This window comes from Poromitra crassiceps, assembly GCF_964638095.1.
Source record: "Poromitra crassiceps genome assembly, chromosome: 2".
NCBI lineage: Eukaryota > Metazoa > Chordata > Actinopteri > Beryciformes > Melamphaidae > Poromitra > Poromitra crassiceps.
The window spans coordinates 10,826,292-10,848,257 of NC_139624.1; the positions used below are offsets into that span (position 1 = coordinate 10,826,292).

The 21,966-nt window shown below is 40.8% G+C and overlaps 1 protein-coding gene across 1 annotated transcript in view; it reads left to right on the plus strand.

Annotated features, from left to right (window-relative positions):
* Positions 1–1,985: 1,985 nt before the first annotated feature.
* LOC310798302 (NACHT, LRR and PYD domains-containing protein 3-like) overlaps positions 1,986–21,966 on the plus strand; it is a gene marked incomplete at its 5' end in the record, with an annotated part of 621,920 nt that continues 601,939 nt past the window's right edge. The window contains one exon of the mRNA XM_083660809.1: positions 1,986–2,178. Within this exon, the coding sequence (XP_083516935.1) occupies positions 1,986–2,178 (193 nt within the window). The remainder of the gene's footprint in view (positions 2,179–21,966) is intronic.

The following is a 21,966-nucleotide window of genomic DNA, read 5'->3' on the forward strand; positions in this document are numbered from 1 at the left end:
TTCGTTAAAATATCATGGAGCCAAAATATGGAATTCAAACTTACATTTATTGACTGTTTCTCTATCCCTGTCTGTGTACAAAAAGAAACTAAAAGGTTTTCTAATGTCTGGTAAATTTGGCACTGAGTGAGCTATGGCATTTCTGAGAGAGGTCTAAACCACATTCTCATTTTTATTTCTCTTTTTATTCCTATTTTTTTTATTTTTTTTATTTTACTAATCTGAATTATCATTGCATTTAATGTTTGTTCAATGTTAATTGAGTAACTTGTATTATTATGTTTTTCTCTTGAGGTGAGATCTTTATATAAACCCGTAGTGGGTTTCTATCTCACCTGCACATGTTTTTTTCTCCAATGTTGTAAACATTTTTTATTTTGTTCTGTTTTCCTTTAATGTGCAAATAAACATAAACATAAACTCCAAAGATGAATCAGTAAGAGAGGAACAGTCCTTCAATTCATACATCAGAAGGAAGTTATGCAGTTAGTTACTTACAGATTTAAACAGATGGTTCTAAAGACCCAGAGACAGGTAGAACAGCATCCGCAGCAGTAATCCCTGCATGTAGGAAGATATTTACTGATGATATAGCTATCTGTGTTTGCATGTGAAATTAAGGCCATGGTTCTGATGATATAGCTATCTGTGTTTGCATGTGAAATTAAGGCCATGGTTCTGATGATATAGCTATCTGTGTTTGCATGTGAAATTAAGGCCATGGTTCTGATGATATAGCTATCTGTGTTTGCATGTGAAATTAAGGCCATCACAGTCCCCTGTAAATCCCCAACAGATATGCCAGAACAGCATAACACACAGACACACCCACATGCCCAGACAACAACAGGTAGCCTAGGCTACAGTAGCACAACATCAACCCGCTACTTTGTTTTAGCCTCCTTGGAGCTGATGAATGTAGGCTATACCTTCTGTGTTTAAAAGGCATCAAATAAATTCATTCATTCATTCAAATGAGATTGTGGGTCTCTGACTCTGCCCATATTGGAATTGATGGGAATAAGAGGGCGGATAAAGCAGCAAAAAGGGCTTTGAATAGTGGGCGTAGTCCTATGAATGTAAATCTTAGCCAATTAAAAGCTTAAGTGGTGATTAAGGGATCAATCAAAAAGATGTGGCAGGATGAATAGATGGAACTAAGAAAGTAAATGAAGATATTTAAAAAATAAACCCTTAGTTGTTGGGAGTGCAGGATGAAAGAGTTATGATAACATTAAGGAATAGCCATACTGCTCTAAACACTTCCCTCTTTTTGATTGGAAAGCATAATAATGTTAATATTGCGAGGAAGAAACAGTGGATCATGTTTATTGTATATTGCCAGAAGTATGTTTCAGAGACTGAGACGTTTTAAAGAATGCAGTCACAATATCAACTGACAATATTAGTACTCTTAAAAAGGGATGTGTTGTAGGCTACTCCTTCTGGAGTATTTAATGTCAACCAGATTAATGAATAGAATCTGAGAACATCTGTATTAGTTATTTGGTTCCTTATTATTTAATTATGACTGTGGTGTTTATGGTTTGATCGTAATAATTTATGTATTTTGTTAAATACAGAGGATAGATTTTAGTACACACTCCAGATCAGTGGATGGCGCTACAGCACCCGAAAGAACTCCAAAGAAGAAGAAGACGAAGAAGAAGAAGAAGAGGCGTGACGTCGCTGTCGCACAATATGGCGGCCTGTATCTGTAAACTTTGTGATCGCAGGACTACTTTGAGTTGTTTTGGTTTATAAAGTGTAGTTTCCATGTTTAATGAAGCAGCAGGAGACTGTGTGTGGCTGTGTGCATGGATAACTCTATCTGAATGGGGCTCGAGTCGTTACCTCAGACTCTAACATTAGCCTACAAAGCTTTTTGAGTTAAGCGGAGCTAGCAACATCATAACGGTAGCTAGCTTTGTCTGCCTGCTATCGAGCAGGTTGTCTTGCAATCGAGTTGTGTTGTGACTCATATAATGTCTAAAGTCCAGAAGCTGAGAGCGGTGGTGAAGCAGCGGCTAACTGCGGCTGCTGAAGAGATATGTGGGCTGTTTGAAAGAATGATAGCAGAGTACGAGGAAGAAGCTGCTCTTTCAAAACAACAGATCGACCGACAACAAAAGCTGCTGGACGCTGTTTTAAACACTGAAGTGAGGCTACACAAAGCAGGTTGGTGACGTTATGAATGTTGTCGAGGTCTTGGTGGTCCTCTCTGCCTCTCGAGGTCTTGGTGGTCCTCTCCGCCTCTCGCAGGGTGGTCCTCTCTGCCTTTCGAGGTCTTGGTGGTCCTCTCTGCCTCTCGAGGTCTTGGTAGTCCTCTCCGCCTCTCGCATGGTGGTCCTCTCTGCCTCTGCTGTTTCTGACATCATTCAAGAGGTTAGGTGGTGTAGAGATGATCCCGCATTTTAAAACATAGCCGTGTGTGCCCATGCGTGTTCATATTGTATCTTATATTCATTTTCTACCATTATTTTCGCTAGTTAGTTCTCTATAAAGATAATTTATTTGGATATTCTATTTGGTTGAGAGACTAAAGTGTTGGATGATGGGAGCCTCTTGGTGAGCAGTGTTGTGGGTAACTCATTACAAAAGTAACATATCACATGTAATATATAATAATATGTACTAATAATTTACTAATAATAGGCTTACCCCGCTAGCCGGGCGCTTCTGGCTCATACGAGCGCATTAGCGCCCGGCGAACGTCACGCATTTTCCCATTTTACACTGTGACATTTTCACGTCTAGGTCTAAATGCCGGCTCCTACCTGAGTCTTCACGTGAAGTGAAGACGCTATCGATGTAAAACATCCTCTTCTTTTAACACTTTGAGTGCCACGGCCCTTGGGCAAAAGGTGCTGTACTGTGCCACATAGGCCGCAATGCATTTTAAAACAGTCATATAATTTCTTTAATAATTACTATGTAAACACTGAACACGCACAAATAACGATGAGACTCTCTTCTATCACCTGCAAAAAAAAGTTTATTGATCCCATTTTCCGTTCTTTAGTTATCAGCCAGAGAAGATAGCTTGATTTAACAAAAAAGAGCAGTTTTTTTTCAGAAGCTGAGATAATGGCCCTTTTGTGAAATTAAACATTTCAAACACATCACTGACTCTGAAGCTAATTTTCTGATGTAGTCACACCTCAAAAATAATTTCCTTCAATAAAACATTGAAGGCCAGGGAATTTTGTTTGGAAGAATAATATTTTTAGCTGCAAGCAGCAGCGCTGGCCCCTGCGTGCGCTGCTGGTTGCAGCTTCTTGCTGATCTTTTGCTGCTGGTGGGCATCGGATATTCTGGCTTGCGTTTGCCAACCCTGTCCTGCTGTCTGGGTCTGTGTTGTGTGCTGCTCTGCGTGCCCCACCTCCCCCCCTCCCCCCCCCCCCCCCCCCCGTTGTGGGAGGAGTGTCTCTCTGCTCTGCTCGGCTCTGCTGTTTGCTCTGCGTGTGCTCAGCACTGAAAGTCCGCTAGATCCAGCTTTTTTACAGCCGCGTGTACCAGCTCCCATGCTTTCAGTTGAGAATAATAACAAATCCACGGCTGATCATGCGAATGGGTGTTGCAGCGGACACGGAGGCTGTTGCAGCGGACACCGAGGTGCTCAATTGTGATAGCAGATTGGCTGCTGCAGGGGCACAGCTAAACATTATGCTTCAATGAAGCAGCTGCATACGGACGGATGCGATGCGATTTCCTTTTCCCCAACGACTTCTTCTGTGTGTTTTACTCCACGTTCTCTCATCTGGAGAGCGCTGTCGCCACCTAAGGGTTCTGTAAAATAGGTTAGACACATTCAATAGCTCTGATATTGTAAGAGGCGATGTAAGAAGCTGAGATGGACACCCCCCCGTCAAAAAAACAATTTCGAGTTATTGACGCCATTTGGCGTCGCTGGCACTCTACGGTAAATGTCTAATGACGCCATATGGCGTCGCTGGCACTCAATGTGTTAATACAGATATCGACATCAGTAAATATCGGTTATCGGCCATAACAGCAATGTTAGTCAGTTATCGTTATCGCCCAACATTTTCACATCAGTGCATCCTCGATGACTGAGATGATGTAATATAGCCTATTAGATAAAAGCATTTATCTGGCGCACCGCTTCTTCTTCTTCTCTGATCTGAAGCAACCCGGGACAACGACTTCCGGGTTGCTCGAGGTGCTCCAGATAAATGCTTTTCGGTTTTTGAGAGACAGAAAAGTGGATTTTATGCAACAATTTGGATGCAACGACTATATGTCATTAAAATAACATACTAAAAGTCTACCAAAATGAAAATTCCGGAAAGGGGTCATTTTCAAGATGGCAGCTGTTGGGAGCTTAAAATGGTTATTAAAGATGTGTGGAATTAAATTTCCACCTCCATCTCCTTTTAAATGGTAAATGGCCTGCATTTATATAGCGCTTTTATCCAAAGCGATTTACAATCAGTAGGTACATTCACCCATTCATACACAGATGGCGGCAGGCTACCACGCAGGGTGCTCGCACACCATCAGGAGCAATTTGGGGTTCAGTATCTTCCCCAAGGACACTTCGACATGCAGACTGGAGGAGGCGGGAATCGAACCAGCGACCTCTTTTATCCAAAGCGATTAGTGGATGACCCGCTCTACCTCGTGAGCTAAGTGAATATTTTTATGATTGTGTTATGTTATGTAGCCTACCTTATGCCATGAACGAAACAACCGTTACATTTACAATTACGATGCACGCGCTCTGATTGAATGTGCGCAGTGTGCCTTGGTCAGCGCTCTCAGTCTCAACAGGTGGACAGGCTACCGCGCCTGCATACCGACATGCAGAGACGAGAGAAGAGATGGGACATGAATCAAACCTTAAAAAGTATTTTCTGAAACCAAGCGGGTCTAACGTTATTGTCAATGACAAAGATAATTATTAAACGCGGTGGTCCAGCTCACTTTCAGAATGGACAATAGGCTAAATAAACTTCACAAGCTCAGCTCGGAATATTTGCGTAACTTTAAACTGATGGAAGAAAAGCTAAGAATAGGCTATTCTTGTTAGTTACCTGTAGCATTCACCTGAGATCTGAAAGCACTTGCCAGTGATGTGAGCATTAGGAATATATCCACTGTTTATTTTGTTTTGTTTTTATTCGGTTTTATCATTTGTCGTCTCAAGACAACACTTCAGGATCAATTTAACAATCTGTTTAACAATCTATTTAATACTTTATCACTTCTACCTTATGGTAAATGGTCTGCACTCTGCATTTATATAGCGCTTTTATCCAAAGCGCTTTACAGTCAGTAGATACATTCACCCATTCACACACCGATGGCGGCAGGTTACCACGCAGGGTGCTCGCACACCATCAGGATCAATTTGGGGTTCAGTATCTTGCCCAAGGACACTTTGACATGCAGACTGGAGTAGGCAGGAATCGAACCACCGACCTATTTCATCCAAAGCGATTAGTGGACAACCCGCTCTACCTCCTGAGCTACAGCCGCCCTTATTACCTCTCCTATTTAACTGTTGCCTTAATTGCCCTTCACATACACTGTTACATTGTTGCCCTATTTAAAGTAACTACGAGCAAGATTTTCGATTGTTATTAAACAGTCTAAATTTAATATCGATGCGTCACATCTTACCTCTAATAGTAGACGAGACCAACGCCGAGTGAATCGGCAAGTGCTCGTGCTGTCTTGCTGATTATAGTCTGTGTGTGGGCCACGCAGATCAGGAAGTGAAACGAAACCGTTTACGGCAGCCACTTCGGCCATAACCACAAAATTACAAAATTACTTTAAAACAAACCGTTAGAATATAACGACAGATGTTCGCGAGAGCAGAAAGAAGCAAGGAAAGCTGTTTTGGGTCTTTTTTCCTACGGCCGTAAACCGTTTCGCTCTGCCTAGCAACAGTTTACAGCTGCCGAAAACAGTTTCACTCTGCTTAGCAACAGACCCAAAACAAGAAGGGCGGCTTTCCTCGCTACTTCAAGGTGCTTTCTAGTCTCGTTATATTCTAACAGTTTGTTTTAATTTTGTAATTTTGTGCTTATGGCCGTAGTGGCTGCCGTAAACCATTTCGTTTCACTTCCTGATCTGCCCGGCCCGCACACAGACTACAATCATCAAGACAGCACTCGCGATTCACTCAGCGTTGGTCTCATCTACTATTAGAGGTAAGATGTGACGCATCAATATTAAATTTAGAACATCTTGCTCGTAGCTGCTTTAACTGTTGGCTTATTGTCTATTTGTTGCTTGCTGTGTTTTTGTGCCCTATTTGTTGTTTGCTGTGATTTTGCACTATTCACCTACTGCACCTTGTCTGTAACGGAGCTCACAGCATAAGAATTTCACAGGTGTGTACTTGTACAAGGGAGTGACAATAAAAATCTTGAATCTTGAATCTTGAACAAGCCCCTCTGTGGAATTTAGGGCCACTTGTCTGAGACTCAGCACACAAGGCAGCGTGTCAGCGGTATGAAGGCATGCATTTCTCAACCCCGAAGCTTTCATTGTGGGTCGTTCCGTTTGATTGGCCAGTCATAGAAGCTTATTATTCATATTCACATTATTCAGTCATAAAAGCATTATGGTTCCCACAGGGAATTTACGGCAATCTTGAGATTATAGTCTATAGCCTCCTATCAATTGTTTTTAAGCTCAATAAACAAACACATACCTAATATTTGTCCGTAATTTATCCCATCTGTCCGTTGAACTGCAATCTTCCAGGACACATGTCCAGGGGACCAATTCTTTATAGCGGAAACGCTGCTTATGAACAAACACCTTTTCATACTTTTTCTTTTTGCTATAGGGATGCACGATATATCAGCAATCACATTGGTATCGGCCGATGTTAGTAATTTTTTTACATATCAGCATCGTCCCGTCATTGCAATGTTAATATCGGTTATTATCGGTATCAGCCAAAGTTTTCACACTGAGACAATGCGGTAAATTTATGATTTATAGGCTTTTCCAAATGTTTTGGAAATAAAGAAATGCATTACCGTACTTTTTCAAATTCAGTGTTCACATGTGTTTTTTACTATGTACAAAATGTGATTATCATAGAACCTTGTTTTAACATACCCAATATTACCAGAATCCATTGAAAAAAACCTTTGTATCAATTTGTTCAGGGTTAGGTGCTTTTTTCCCTCCATATATTGACTAGCCTAATGGGTTAGCTTGAAGCAAATTTGCATAATTAAACATAACATTTCAGAAAACTTGTAATACAAAAATATTGTCTGAATGTATGTAATCAACTGGGGAAGTTTAATGATATCTATTAGTAAAAAAAATTACCCTACAGTATTCACCGGAATTTGAGGCCCCCTCTTGGGACGCCATCTTTGATTTGTATTCCTTGAGCCATAACACCTAGGGTTAGACACCAAAACCACCTTTCTAGGTTGAAAAGTAATTAAGATATAGCCATTTTGAGCTCCATCACAGACGCCATCTTGAAAATGAACCGTGAAACAACCGTTTAAAAGCAGTCTTTCCACAGCCTGTGCCGAATTTAGGAGAGGAGAAGCGTCCCAGTGCTGACAGGAACCCTGGGAGTTTGAGTATTTCATGACATGTTTTTGTTTTGCTTCCCAGGTGCGCTGGATTTGATCACTGACTGAGCCGCCGTATCTGTGACTGCAATGTTGTTTGCTCGCCGCATGCAAGCGGTGCACCATGATAGCGAGATCAAACACACCCTGCTGTAAATTCGGCACATGCTGTGGAAAGACTGCTTTTAAATGGTTGTTTCATGCAGGAATATATATATATATTTTTTTTTAATTACGTATTTTTAATTAACATCACAAGATATTTTTTAACCACTTTATTTTGAAACACACAAATTGAGTGTTGCAGCTTCAAAGTGCGAGAATAAACAAATTTCTGGTCCGCCACTTAATATGTTTGGGTGGGAACTTTAGGATTTGTCTGCTTGATTGGCTGTTTGCCTGTCACTCGTAGCACGCTCCATTATCAAGGGACATATCGATATATAAACTATTTTCTTTTTGTATTGATGAAGCGCCGATATGACATTGTAATGATACAAAGCAATTCTGACTTTATTCTCAGAATACTGACTTCAACTCAGAACTCAAATACATTTTTCACATGTGGCCCTAATCCTCTTCGGTAGTTTTAAATTGTGTGTGGTGTAAAAAAACAAAAAACAAAAACAAAGACAGAAAAAAAGAAATTTCAGGCAACCCCATTTGAATTCCAGGTGACGCCACTCGGGGTCATGACTCATGACCCCGAGGTTGGGAACCACTGCCTTAATGTGTGTATGTGTGTATTTCAGTCTGCTCTCCAGACATCCAGAAGCTGCTGGTCAATGAAGAAGAGGTTGCCCCTGAGCAGCAGGAGTGGAGCTCCACTCTGGACCAGGAGGACCCAGAGCCCCCACACATTGAAGAGGAACAGGAGGAACTCTGGACCAGTCAGGAGGGAGAGCAGCTTCAAGGGCCAGAGGATGCTGATCTCACCGAGTTCCCATTCACTCTCTTCACTGTCCCTGAGAATAGTGAAGATGATGAAGAGAAACCTCAGTCCTCACAGCTTCATCAAAGCCAAACTGAGGAGAACAGAGAGGCAGAGCCTCTAGCCAGCAGCTCAACTGAACAGATAAAAACAGAAGCTGATGGAGAGGACTGTGGAGTATCAGAACCAGCCAGAAACGTAGCTCCAGCTATTTGTTTACAACAAACTAGTGATGGCAAGATTTCAGACTCTTCTGAGCCTGAGCCTGCAGACAGTGATGATGATTGGAAGGAGACAAGGCAACCTCAGTCAGGCTTAGACTCACAAAAAAACAAGGAAGTGCTTGTATGTCATAGAGCTCATACTGGGGAGGAGCACTTGAGTTGCTTCGTCTGTGATAAACATTTTTGTTCTAAAGCAGACTTGACTAAACACATGAGAATCCACACAGGGGAGAAAGCATTTAGTTGCTCAGTTTGTAGTAAAAGTTTTTGTCATAAAGCCAACTTGAAGAGACACATGAGAATTCATGCAGGACAGAAACAATTTAGTTGCTCATTTTGTGATAAAATATTCAGACAGAGTGGAACATTAAGTCGACACATGATCATCCATACAGGGGAAAAATCTTTCAGCTGTTCAGTTTGTAACAAACATTTTGGCCGGCGTTGCAGTTTGGTTAGACACATGAGAGGCCATACTGGAAAGAAACTGCTTAGCTGCTCAGTTTGTGGTAAAAGATTCAGCAACCGCACAGACCTGGTTAGACACATGACAACTCATACAGAGGAAAAATCTTTCAGCTGCTCAACTGAACAGATGAAAACCGAAGCTGGTGGAGTGGTCTGTGGAGTATCGGAACCAGCCAGGAACTTAGATCCAGCTAGTCATTTACAACCACCTACTGAACCTGAGAAGGAAGAAAGTGATGATGATTGGAAGGAGACTAGAGAACCTCAGTCAAGTTTAGACTCACTGAAAAAGAGTGAAGTCATTGTAAGTGATATGGGAGCTCGTACTGGGGAGGAACGCTTTAGTTGCTCAGACTGTGGTAAAACATTTGGTCATAAAGTATCCTTGAAGATACACGTGAGAATTCATACAGGAGAGAAACCATTTGTCTGCACAGTTTGTGGTAAAATATTCAGGCAGAGTGGAATATTAAGTCGACACATGATAATCCATACAGGGGAAAAATCTTTCATCTGTTCAGTTTGTAACAAACATTTTGGCCGGCGTTGCACATTGGTTAGACACATGAGAATCCATACTGGAAAATCTCATACTGGGGAGAAACACTTAAGTTGCTCAGACTGTGGTAAAACATTTGGTCATAAAGCACACTTGAAGACACACATGAGAATTCATACAGGAGAGAAACCGTTTATCTGTGCAGTTTGTGGTCAAATATTCAGGCAGAGTGGAACATTAAGTAGACACATGAGAATCCATACGGGGGAAAAACCTTTCAGCTGCTCAGTTTGTACCAAACGTTTTAGCCGCAGTCGAACATTGGTTATACACATGAGAGTCCACACTGGTGACAAACCATTTAGATGCTCAGACTGTGCTAAAAGTTTTCATCAAAAAGGAGACTTGAAGAGACACGCGAGAATTCATACAGGAGAGAAACCATTTAGCTGCCCATTTTGTGGTAAAATATTCAGCCGGAGTGAAACATTAAGGTCACACATGCTAATTCATACAAGGTAGAAAGCGTTTACATTTTGTCGATATAGGAGGCTACACTTGAAGACACATGATAATTCATTAAACCTTTCAGTTTGTAAAGTAGAGTTGGGTCAATTTCTGGCTGCTCGCTGCCAGCCCTCAGCAATCGTCAGGGGGTGGGGCGTTCTAACATCGATCCATTCAGTTGTGGACAATATATCAAGTTTGTGACGAGCATGATTAAATAAACTTTCATGTGTTCTTGCAAAATGTACCTAGTCCCCATTTCCAAAAAACACTCACTAAACAAAACTAGTCTATAACCGTGAGCAACTGAGCACAGGAAACGGAAACTAGCAACAGGAAACAATTTAGCTCGCGGAAAAACTTAATTTCCTCAGCCACCGTGCGATGAATTTCAAAACGGATTTCACCATTGACTTGTATCAGAATCAGCTTTATTGGCCAAGTATGTACACACGATACGGTTTGCGTTGCTCTCAAAGTACTCCTACAGAAAAAAGGTATGCACAAGTTAGAACAGACAAGGCACAGGTACATTTAAACATTTGTAAAAATGTACAGTAACTACTATAAGTGTGGTGTAAAGTGTCTATTTTAAATATGTAGCCTATGTGAAAGAATGTACACAACATACTTACTCCATGGCGTTTTGAGAGATGGTTAGTTACGTGAATACTACATGCAGCCGGGGATTTGCTAGGAAGCTGATGAAAGAGTCAGTCAGCTGAAAAACAGACGAGGCAAAGTATAAACACTGCAGGAATAAAGTCATGACAAAATGTGCTACACTCTCTTCTTCTTGTTCTTATTGAGTGTTTATTGACTGTTGGCAAACCAGCTTAGAGTCAGCTAATTGGACTGGAGTTGCTCTCATTCATGGCTCTCATTGTTCCACTCGGGAGCAGCTTATACATGCTAAGCTATTCACCTTATTCACCACGCCCACTTTTTCTCTCTTCCACGCAAACGTATTTGTTCTTCCGGTTCAGCGCTAGTTGCCTTCTGTGGCTTCTGTGGTTAGCCACTAGTTAGTTATGTTATATGGCAGTAAAATGCCACTGAATGACCAAATTGATAATAACTTTTAACCATTTCGAGTAACACTGTTTCCATACGGATCACCAGCGTTAGTTTGTTGTTTATAACGTGGCTATATTCATAACGTTTCTATCTCGGATGCGTTATTTCGAATCACACATAGGTTACGCTAGTGGGTTTCAGGACGCAACAGCCTCGACTCCACTAACGTCATCTTAAGAGCACAATATTCCTGGAATGCAAGTTTAACTAAACAGTTACATATCCTCTGCATTCTACATAAAATTAAGATATTACAGGTTGTTTTATTTTGCATGTTACATACGTATTGGCCAAGATATGTTAGTTTATGGCGGAGTAATTCTGCCAGTTTAGATGCGGAGTGTGCGCAGCCATCTTGCCTGCGGAGTTTTTGGCAAGTCAAAACGGAAATACTATTACGGAATGACGTAATGCGGAAGCGTCCATGTGTGGGCAAAGAATAAGGTGAATAGATTTAAAAATATTTTTTTTTTCTCCACAATTTATGTTTTTCTTCACTGTCTATGATACTTGGAGAGGAAGATGACGACATGTTTATAGCTGGAAAATGTATTTCGGTTTTACATCATTCAAGACATTGTGATTAACATTGAACAGCGACTGCTGTCAATGTATGACTCTGTAAATTACATGATGTATATTTTTCTTGTTTTAATACCATATTGCAATATTCATAATATATTGTGATTTCCGGTGTCGTTGAGAAGGAAAAATCATCTAACAAACCATATTTAATTATTTAATTAAACATGACAGAAGTTCCATTTTCATTTTTAACACAATCTTCCTGTAGGCCTAGAAAGAACAAAGGAAGTCCAAGGCAAGTGAGTGCATGTGTGCATGTGTGCGTGTGTGCGTGTGTGTGTGTGTGTGTGTGTGTGTGTGTGTGTGCGCGTGCGTGTGTGCGTGCGTGCGTGTGTGCGTGCGTGCGCCAGGCTTTGATGCATGCAGAAAGAGGTCGCTAAACCTGCAACACTGCTATTCAGAGGAATCTGCCCAGACCTGCTGAGGTAACGACACCACACCACTTACATCCACTACACACACAGACCTACTGAGGTAACTACACCACACCACTTACATCCACTACACACACCTCATGGGCTTGATCCCACTACAGGTCAGTTTGCCCTGTGATCAAAATCCCAGGCAGCAGAAACAATTTGCTTTCAGCCTACATTTATTTACTGTCAGAAGGTCAGAAGACAACACACCAGCTGAAAACACTGCCAAGTCTAAGTCTCTGAAATAGGGATGCAACGATATACACTTTTAAGGTATACTGCGATATCAAGCAACCACAATTATAATTGTGCAATATGTATGGTGCAGCTAAGCTGGTAAAAACCACCCTGATAATGTGATCTCACATTCACCTTCATTATACATGTATCAGTCTGGACTCCAATGCGCTCAAATGCATTTTTAGTGGGTGGGAGTACCTCCCTTGATAGAGAACTCCTTGAGCCAATCAGTGTCACCAAATCCACTCGGCAGAAAGCCAAAAACGTCCCCACAAGAGCAGAGGTGCTCGGTACTCCGTGTTGTAAGTAGGACATAGCCGAGTGCAGAGTTAATAGACTTTTAAAATATATCTCTAATTTATCCACTTTATAGTATTTTCCTTTTAATCCATGTACTAGATTGACAAGAAGAAGACCAACTTCCGCTGCTGAGGGACCTCCGTGCGGAGGTGTTGTCTGTGCCCAGGTACTCTTGAATATCTGTCTCTACAATCTGGTCACCCAGAGTCTGACGACTAATAAGACTCTGGGACAGACCGCCGATATTTCCGGCCAGAGTTTCCAGTGTTGATATGTCAGATTATGTCTGTGCCAAGACTTCCACTTCTGTGAGCTCATTGTTTACAGTCCAATGAATGTGAGAATGGAGTTGGAGCTGATGGATTGTAGGTGTTTTGGGTCAGTTGGAGCTGATGGATTGTAGGTGTTTTGGGTCAGTTGGAGCTGATGGATTGTAGGTGTTTTGGGTCAGTTGGAGCTGATGGATTGTAGGTGTTTTGGGTCAGTTGGAGCTGATGGATTGTAGGTGTTTTGGGTCAGTTGGAGCTGATGGATTGTAGGTGTTTTGGGTCAGTTGGAGCTGATGGATTGTAGGTGTTTTGGGTCAGTTGGAGCTGATGGATTGTAGGTGTTTTGGGTCAGTTGGAGCTGATGGATTGTAGGTGTTTTGGGTCCAGAAGGCATTTCATCTGATATCATATAGCTGCATATGAGACTGTAAACAATGGCGGAAGTCTTGGGGTGGACATATCCGCTCAACACCAAAAACCCTGAAAAATCATCTGTCTGTCCCAGAGACTTATTAGTCGTCAGACTGATAGATTTTGTGTTCCCAGACTGCTGTCTCTCACTGTATGTGTGTGTGTGTCTCTCTCTCTGTAGTCTCTTAAAACAGACTGCTGTCTCTCACTGTATGTGTGTGTGTGTGTGTGTCTCTCTCTCTGTAGTCTCTTAAAACAGACTGCTGTCTCTCACTGTATGTGTGTGTGTGTCTCTCTCTCTGTAGTCTCTTAAAACAGACTGCTGTCTCTCACTGTATGTGTGTGTGTCTCTCTGTAGTCTCTTAAAACAGACTGCTGTCTCTCACTGTATGTGTGTGTGTCTCTCTCTCTGTAGTCTCTTAAAACAGACTGCTGTCTCTCACTGTATGTCTCTCACCGCCTAAACGTGTGTAATTCGAGCATGGAAAACTTAGTCAAAACGGAAAGGGAAGCTCAGGGGAAATTAAATAAAAAAATCTGGGAAATGAATGAGCGATGATAGGGGGATGTTCCGCCTAAAGGCAATTGATTGGAACAATACCGTATTTCTCCAATCACCTTTGTTCATGTTATGTGGGCGTGAATTACAGACTGTTTAAGCTGCATTCGCAGAATGGAGAAGAACAGTCTGGCTTGAGAGACAAGTGTCTCTGTATCTCTCTCTACAATTTTGGTTTGTGAATGTTTTATTTTGCTGTTTGAAAGGGTTGAATGTTTTTAGAGTGCTTTTTAATAATGAAGTTCTTGTTAAAACTTGTTAAAACTCTCTCTCTTTCTGTTTTAGACCACATGGAAAGCCTGGAGAAAAAATGGTGAGAAAGCACAGGCATACAATCTTTTTTTTTTTTTTTACTTCCCCTCTCCTACAGTCACTCGTGGTGGCAAGATTTCCAAGGACCCCTCCCACCCAGCACACCACCTATTTCAGCCCATGCCCTCAGGTAGACACTACAGGTCTATTCACCCCAAAACCAGCCGCTTCAATGACAGATTTTTCCCCAAATCCGTATGAACCCTGAACTCCCTTGGACCCCCACACCCTCTCACCCCATCACCTTAACTAAGCACCTGATGGACTCTAATGTTTGACTTGTCTGTGTGTTGTATTTATTGTTGGGAAGGCAGGTAAATGTATACATGTTCTATGTTTTATGTTTCATTCAGAGCTACAGAATATACTGTACCCAAACTAAACACCATGCCAACCTAATTGTGTGGCAATAAAGGTGTCTTGTCTTGTGACAAAATTCTCCCTTGAGACTTCTGTTTGTGCCACTCGCCCCACCTCCCACTTTGTTTGTCAAACACACCGTCTGGAAAGGAAAGGTGTGTTTTGACTCTGTTTTCTTTTCTCTTCATTTTATTTACTCCATCCTGCTCCAGAATGAACAATGTGTATATTGAGAGTTTGGAGGTGTCTACTACTTCAGATTGCTGTTGCTCTCTCTGGATTATAGTGCCCGAGGAGGAACAGGAAGGACCACGCCAGAAATAATCCAGCAGACCATTCTTCTTGATGTACTGTAGGTCTGCAAAACAGTTCTCAGTTCAAACCCAGTTGAACATTTGTTTGTTCCAGGAGAGATCCAGGGCTCCTACCTAGATTTTGTATGCATGTCTGTTATCTCATATTTGATCAAGGATGTTGTCACTTTTACAAGCTGCCATTCATTTCAAAATGGTGTGTTAATCTACCTGTTAGTATTTACTGATACTGGCATTGGATGTGTTTCATAATATTGATATTGGATAACCGCTGCTTTCCCTCATATTTATTCAGGAATGTGCCATCATCTTTTTCTATGGAGTCTGATTTGATAATATTCAAGCTTTACCACTGAGTTATTGAGGTGTTTATATTTGTGTATATGGTGATAGTATGCACAAAGTTGCATACATATTTATGCATTGAAAATATGTAAATCACTGATTAAGTCAGTATTTGTCATGTTGATCCAATTGCAACCGCTGAAATGTATTGCACAATATACAGTGTAAAAGGAAATGCAATCTATGCTTTATTGTTGATTTTCAACATGGTTTTGTTAAACATCCTGGACTCCCAGAATCCTTCACATCCTCACGTCTCACCTTTGCCAAATAATTTACATTGATAAGAGGGACAGTAGTCGATCGTTCCATTGCAACATCAGTGCAGCTGACCTGCCATTCTGGCCTGAAGGAGGCATCTATGCTCTGATTAGCTGTCATGGTTCAGTGCTTTTTTCCCATTGGCTGAGGGCTTTTTTTGTTCAGGCCACAATGGCAGCAGCGCCCTTCTCAAAAAATCACGTGTCAATTCTTGCCTTCAAAACTCTGCCCCAGATACTTGCTCATCGAATCAGAAGATCCCCCCTCACTTCACGCTGCAGTTTATAATTTGATTATTGTTTGAAAGTTGCCTAACCTGCTGTCTTCCTCCTTGTGTGCCTTAATGACAAAAGTAAGTTTGACCTCAGAATCAGTCTGTTAACTGTTTAATGCCCATGTTAATTGATTAGGCTATGTTGGTGCCGCATGTTGATGTCAATTCAGAGCCAGATTAACACCCCCGGGGGCCCCTGGGCACTGAAGCTCCCAGGGCCCCCCCTACCCATCGCCCCCCCTTCCCCGAACATTACACTCGGACACAAGAAGGGGGAAAACAAGATAAAAACAAAACCATTTTTTTGTCCAAGTAAAATGCTGATTCTAAATATAACTGAATCGCTTTGTTTGACCAAGCAAATCATTTTTTTTTATATATGTGTTATTTGTACCTATTGTATTTGAATATTTTTGCATACTGGGGTCCCCAAGCAGTTTTGGAATTGCCTAAATTGGGTATGAGTGGAAAGTTGATACTCTTGTTATTAGAATATAGGAGGAATTATGTGATCATGCTGCCATGCTAGCATGACTTATGTCAGCATGATTTCAAATTATTCAATTGCTGTGCAAACAATCTACTGTACGGTAAAAACTGTAAACATTAACATGACAGCAGAACAATGTGTACTTTCAACAAAGTAGCCTAAAATAATAAAATACAATAAAGTAAAATAAGAAAATAGATTCACATTCTGCAATAAAATTAAACAAAGATGACGTATGAGGACATGAAACATTTGATCATGGCTCATGTACTCATATAACATTTTACCCTTTTGCCAACTAGGTCGCTGCTATGATGTCACTAGGTTGACTGTATGTACAGTAGCCTACAGTAGAGTAGGCTACAGGCTAGGTAAGTGTTGGTAGCAAGGATTTTGAATTCTAACAGACTCTCAGTTACCTACAAATGATATGTAACACATTTATGTGTGATGAATTGTTTACACTTTAGATTAGGCCCTAATTCTCATTAGGGGGTCAATAAAGCCTCATAAGTGACTTATAAATGATTTACACATCATTTATTACAGTTGAAGAAGACTTTGTAGTTTGTGCTTCTAAGTGCTGACTGCTTCTGTAACACTTCACTTCACAAGCTTCACTTCCACCACATACAGCACAGTACAGCTCTACTCGATCTGGTCTTACTCGTCTCTACTTGATATAGACTCCATTTACATAGCAAGTTTACTCGCCTCCGCCCACACCTGGTCGTCATAGCAACCGAATATCTGCCCTCCGCCCATAGCCGAAGTAGGCTATAATGTATAACGTTAAAATTAAATCCATACACAGAACTTTTAAACTGTTTATGAAATACTGGTGCCTCTAAATGACCTACAGTGGATGGGCAAATGCAGAGCCAGATTAACACCCCCCTATCCATCGCCCCTGACACCCTTTAGACAGCAAACAAACCCTACTTTTACTGTCTTTGCAGTGAGCTATACAATGATTTGTACATAGGTATACCATTATTTATTTATTTTACTCCTGTTTATATATATAGTCATAGCGGACATTCTACATCACACTTATTGTATATAATGAATGCAAATAGCAGTTAACTTGCTTTATATACCTTTGATCGCAGTCCTTGTTCGTTTTAGCTTGTATGCATACATTTTCTTTTCCTTTGAAAGCACATTAAGAGCAACGTATACCGGAGTCATATTCCCTGTATGTCTACATACTTGGCCAATAAAGCTGATTCGGATTCGGATAATGTCAATTATGTCAATAGTGTGGCCCATCCACTTTGATTCAGGCCCACCTGCAATTTCATTTCTGGCTACGTCACTGAGCAGCCAGAAGTAGATTGCAGTGTAGATTTTTTTCATCACATCTTGTTTAGCACTTTTTGTTGGGATCTATATGGTAGCAGGCAGCACTTGGTGAGTTTGAGCTATTTGTTACTGTGCTATCTTTCTGTTTGAGTTGGTTTTGTGCTGAGTAGTTTTGCTGAAACTACACGTGAAATCAGCCTACCTTTCAAAGGTAAAGGAATGTCAGCATCAGGTTGTTGCATGTTAGCCTATGCCTTGAGGGAAATATTTGGTCAAAATTAGGGGGTGGAGCGTGGAGGCAGGGTTGTAGTTGGGACTAAACGCACGTAAACGCCTTTATGCACCTTTTTCCAATACAACATAGCGTTTACTCACCTTGATAAGATCGTTTATGCACTTACACTTATGAGTTTTACAAGCGTGAGTCAACTCCGTTGTTGACAGAGCACACACCGGTAACACTTTACAATAAGGTACACAAACAATGTAGTAGTTACTAGTAAACTAATCATTAACTAATAGTTAATGAGTAGGTAATGAATAATTCGCCATTAGTCAATCACTAGTTAATCATAGTTAATGAGTAGGCCGTCATTAGTTAATGATTAGTATCTAAGTTCTTGAGTAGAGTATAGTCATTACTTAATGATTACTAAATGTCAGCTCGTGATTTTAGTAGTTAATCATTAGTTACTGATTAGTCGGTCAGTTCCATGAGTAGAGTAGCTAATCGTTCGTTAATTATTAATAAATGTCAGTTCGTGAATATATTAGTTAATCATTAGTTACCCAGCAAACATCGTCTTGACCGCGACGTCACCAGACGAGAGAATTCCCGTAAGTCATCTACCCAGAAAGTCTGACGTTCTCTCCACATTCCCCAAAAGTAGCGTTTAGACTGTCCCTTCAAAACAATAAATATTGATCTCATAAATTGCTTTGAAAACACCACATGTAGGTGTCTTTTGTGTTTTTGTTGAATAAAATGACATTTGATTGACGTGTTGTGTGATCAGATAGTCACAGTGTGACGTGCACGTGCAATGACGACTATTATTGAACGCCCTTTTATTTTTTTAAATATGAAAACACGTTTATGTCATATAAGTGCCCATAGCAAGTGTCTCTTATTGTATTTATCACAAGCTTCCTGAATCCTGTGGTGTATTGTCCCATTACTCTTGCCGTAACTGAACGCAGTGTGTTCTGGGTCTTGGATGTTTGTTGTGCTGTGTGCTGTCTGCTAAATAAATGGTCAAGTCATGTTGGTTACATTATCGTAAATGATATAAAATATATAGCTGTCAAAAATGGAGAGAATGCACACCATGAAATCTCAGCGAGGTGCCGGTGACGGACAAGAATCTATAAAAAGAATAGAAACCGCACACTCTGGCTCCGATGCAATGGATTTAATAAATAATATAATATAATAAAATAAAAAATAAAATATATAGCTGCCTCATTGCTGATTGGAATCATGAAACAGAATTAGCGAGGCAGCCTAGCAATGCACGTTCCAGTAGGGACCATCACGTCAAAAGCTAAGTCCTCAATGTTAAGGACTCTATATATGACAAAATTCAGGTAAAGTCTAACAAAATCGATAGCCTAGTGGTATAGACACAGGACTCCGAAGCGGGCGCTGCGTGATCAACGAGGTCAGATTTTTTTTCTTTCGATGTAGCAAAAATGGTTGAATCTGGACATACAGTAGGCTATATACAACGCTGCTGCATGCACACTGTGCAGATTTGTATCTGAATATCTGAATATAGCCATTGTGGGAGCGGCATATTTCAACGTTGTGGGGAAGTAGACGAATTACGTCGCTACGATTTCCATTCCGGATAATTAGACCCTGACTAGATGTAGCCTAGTGGTTTGACGTGCAGCAGACGGTCGTTATACGTGAAAATGTTTGCTGGGTAAGGTCACATTGTGAAAGGTCGACCTTTCGACGACCTTTGGTAGCCGGGCACCGACGTGCCCTTGGGAATCTCAGCCCCTGGTACCTGTTACCCACACACCAATTAATGATGACCGTCCAGCTCAAATCTAGAATAATGAAAATGGTTAAAACAGCCATGAAGGTGATCGGCATGAACGAGTATCCGACTCTTCAGTCTATCTTTGAAAATAAGGTCATCAGTTTGGCACAAAGAGTTCTGACTGACCCATCTCACATTTTATTCTCTGAATACGAGCTGCTACCGTCTGGCAGACGGTGCAGGGCCAGTCGCTTTAAGAGCTACAAGTTATCTTTTCTCCCAACTTCCATTGCACTGCTGAATAAACAGACAGCTCCCTCTCCACGGGTGTAGCTAGCACTATTCGAATTGTGGCAGTTTTGTAGCGCTTCTATTGATTTGATTATATGATTTGATTGATTGTATTTTCTTATATTTTCATTAGCTAGCACCTTTTGTATTGTGGCAGGTTTGTAGCAAGTCTATTGATTTTATTGATTATATGATTTTATTGATTTGATTTCTTATATTGTATTCTCTTACTGATTGATTTGATTGATTATATGATTTTTACTGATTTTATTTTCTTAAATTTCTATTCTCTCATTCGCCTTTACTATTTTATTATGTTTGCTGTTGCCAGATCTTTTCCCTTTTGGTTATTATTTTTATAACATTGATGATTCATCCTTTAGTGTATGTCATGTACACTACAGCACTAACTGGAACTATGCCAGCAGCTGTAATGATTTTGAGGGGTTCACTATTTTATTTGGATACTATTCTATTTTATTTTCCTAAATCTCAGGAATGTTTGTGAGCTATAGAATTTGTGCTATAGAGCTTGTGTAATTCATGCCGAACAGGTTCTCTCTACTGTGGAGTTGTGCAATGTTAATGTTCCTGTCTGTCTCTGTCTTTGATGTTTTTTGTAATGCTGGGTTGCAGCTATGCGCACTTTTAAGCCCAAGACAAATTTCCCTCCGAGAACAATAAAGTAGGCTATATCTCATCATCTCATCTTATCTCATCTCAATTAAGCGATATGTGTGAATTTCTTGTGTTGGCCTGCATGGCCTGGGAGGAGTCAAACACGTTCCGCCACTGTAATTAGGCCTATGCCCTGCGGGAAATATTTGTATAGGTAGCCTATATATATGGGGAGTCCCTCCACCAGGGTCACTGGAAAAAGACAGGTGTCAGGTTCAGATAAGACTTTAGAAAATAGACAAAGAAACACCCTGTGGAGCTGCAACTTAAAGCGAGGAGGTAGGTTTTATGGCTCTTGGCTTTTTTATTTGGAAAAGTAGCTATAAAACTTATGGAGTTTTCACACCTAAAAGTCCGGACCAAGGTCCAAACCAAATTCATGTTTTTGTTACATTGCATAGCCTACTTGGTCCAGTTTAGGTTTGCTTTCACACTGCAATTATGCAAGTGGTCCAAAGGATTTTACATGACATACCTGCCCTGCATCTCCCTATACTTGATACTGATTGGTTTGTAGATCATGCTGTGCACGCATCTGACACCGGCTTGTTGTGAAGGTGATTTTTTTTAATGGATTTGTTGATATCGGGAGGGGGCGGGGGTTGAGGTAATTCCTTTGCCATTTGAAACAGCTTGGAGGTTGATTCACGCCACTCATTTCACGAATAGGCTATAGCCTATAGGCCAGAGGTTCTCAAATGTTTTTCAGCCAAGGACCCCTTAAGATAGAAAATATAGCCTACCGGGGACCCCCTCATTCTGATTTGTGATTTTGGGCTAAGCTTAATTGTTTCCATGGTAATGTAGGCTACTTGACTTTTAAACAGTTTTTGTTAGATTAGAATGTAATCCATGAACCATTTTAGATTTAAAGCATAAAATATTTTCGTTGAACTATAGCTTTTGCAACAACAAAAAAGTTTTTATTTTTATTTTCCTGAAAACTTTTCGCGGACCTCCTTGCAAAGTGCCACGGACCCCTGGGGGTCCCCGGACCCCCATTTGATAACCAATGCTATAGGCTACTGCTGCCATCCAAAGCTGAACAAAGAATGCGAGCTGCACGGGGAGCGTTAAGTGCACTTGCATGGAGCGCATGTTTTGACAAACTCCATTGAAAAATATCTCAGTTTAATGTTGCCTTCATTGACGGCAATGATATGCTTGATAAAACAATAAAGGACTAATAACGAATCATTATGAGAAACCACACCTATTTCAATATCCACCTTTAGCCTGCTGGACCCTGTCAATCATTCCCTGCCTGTTGTGCGCG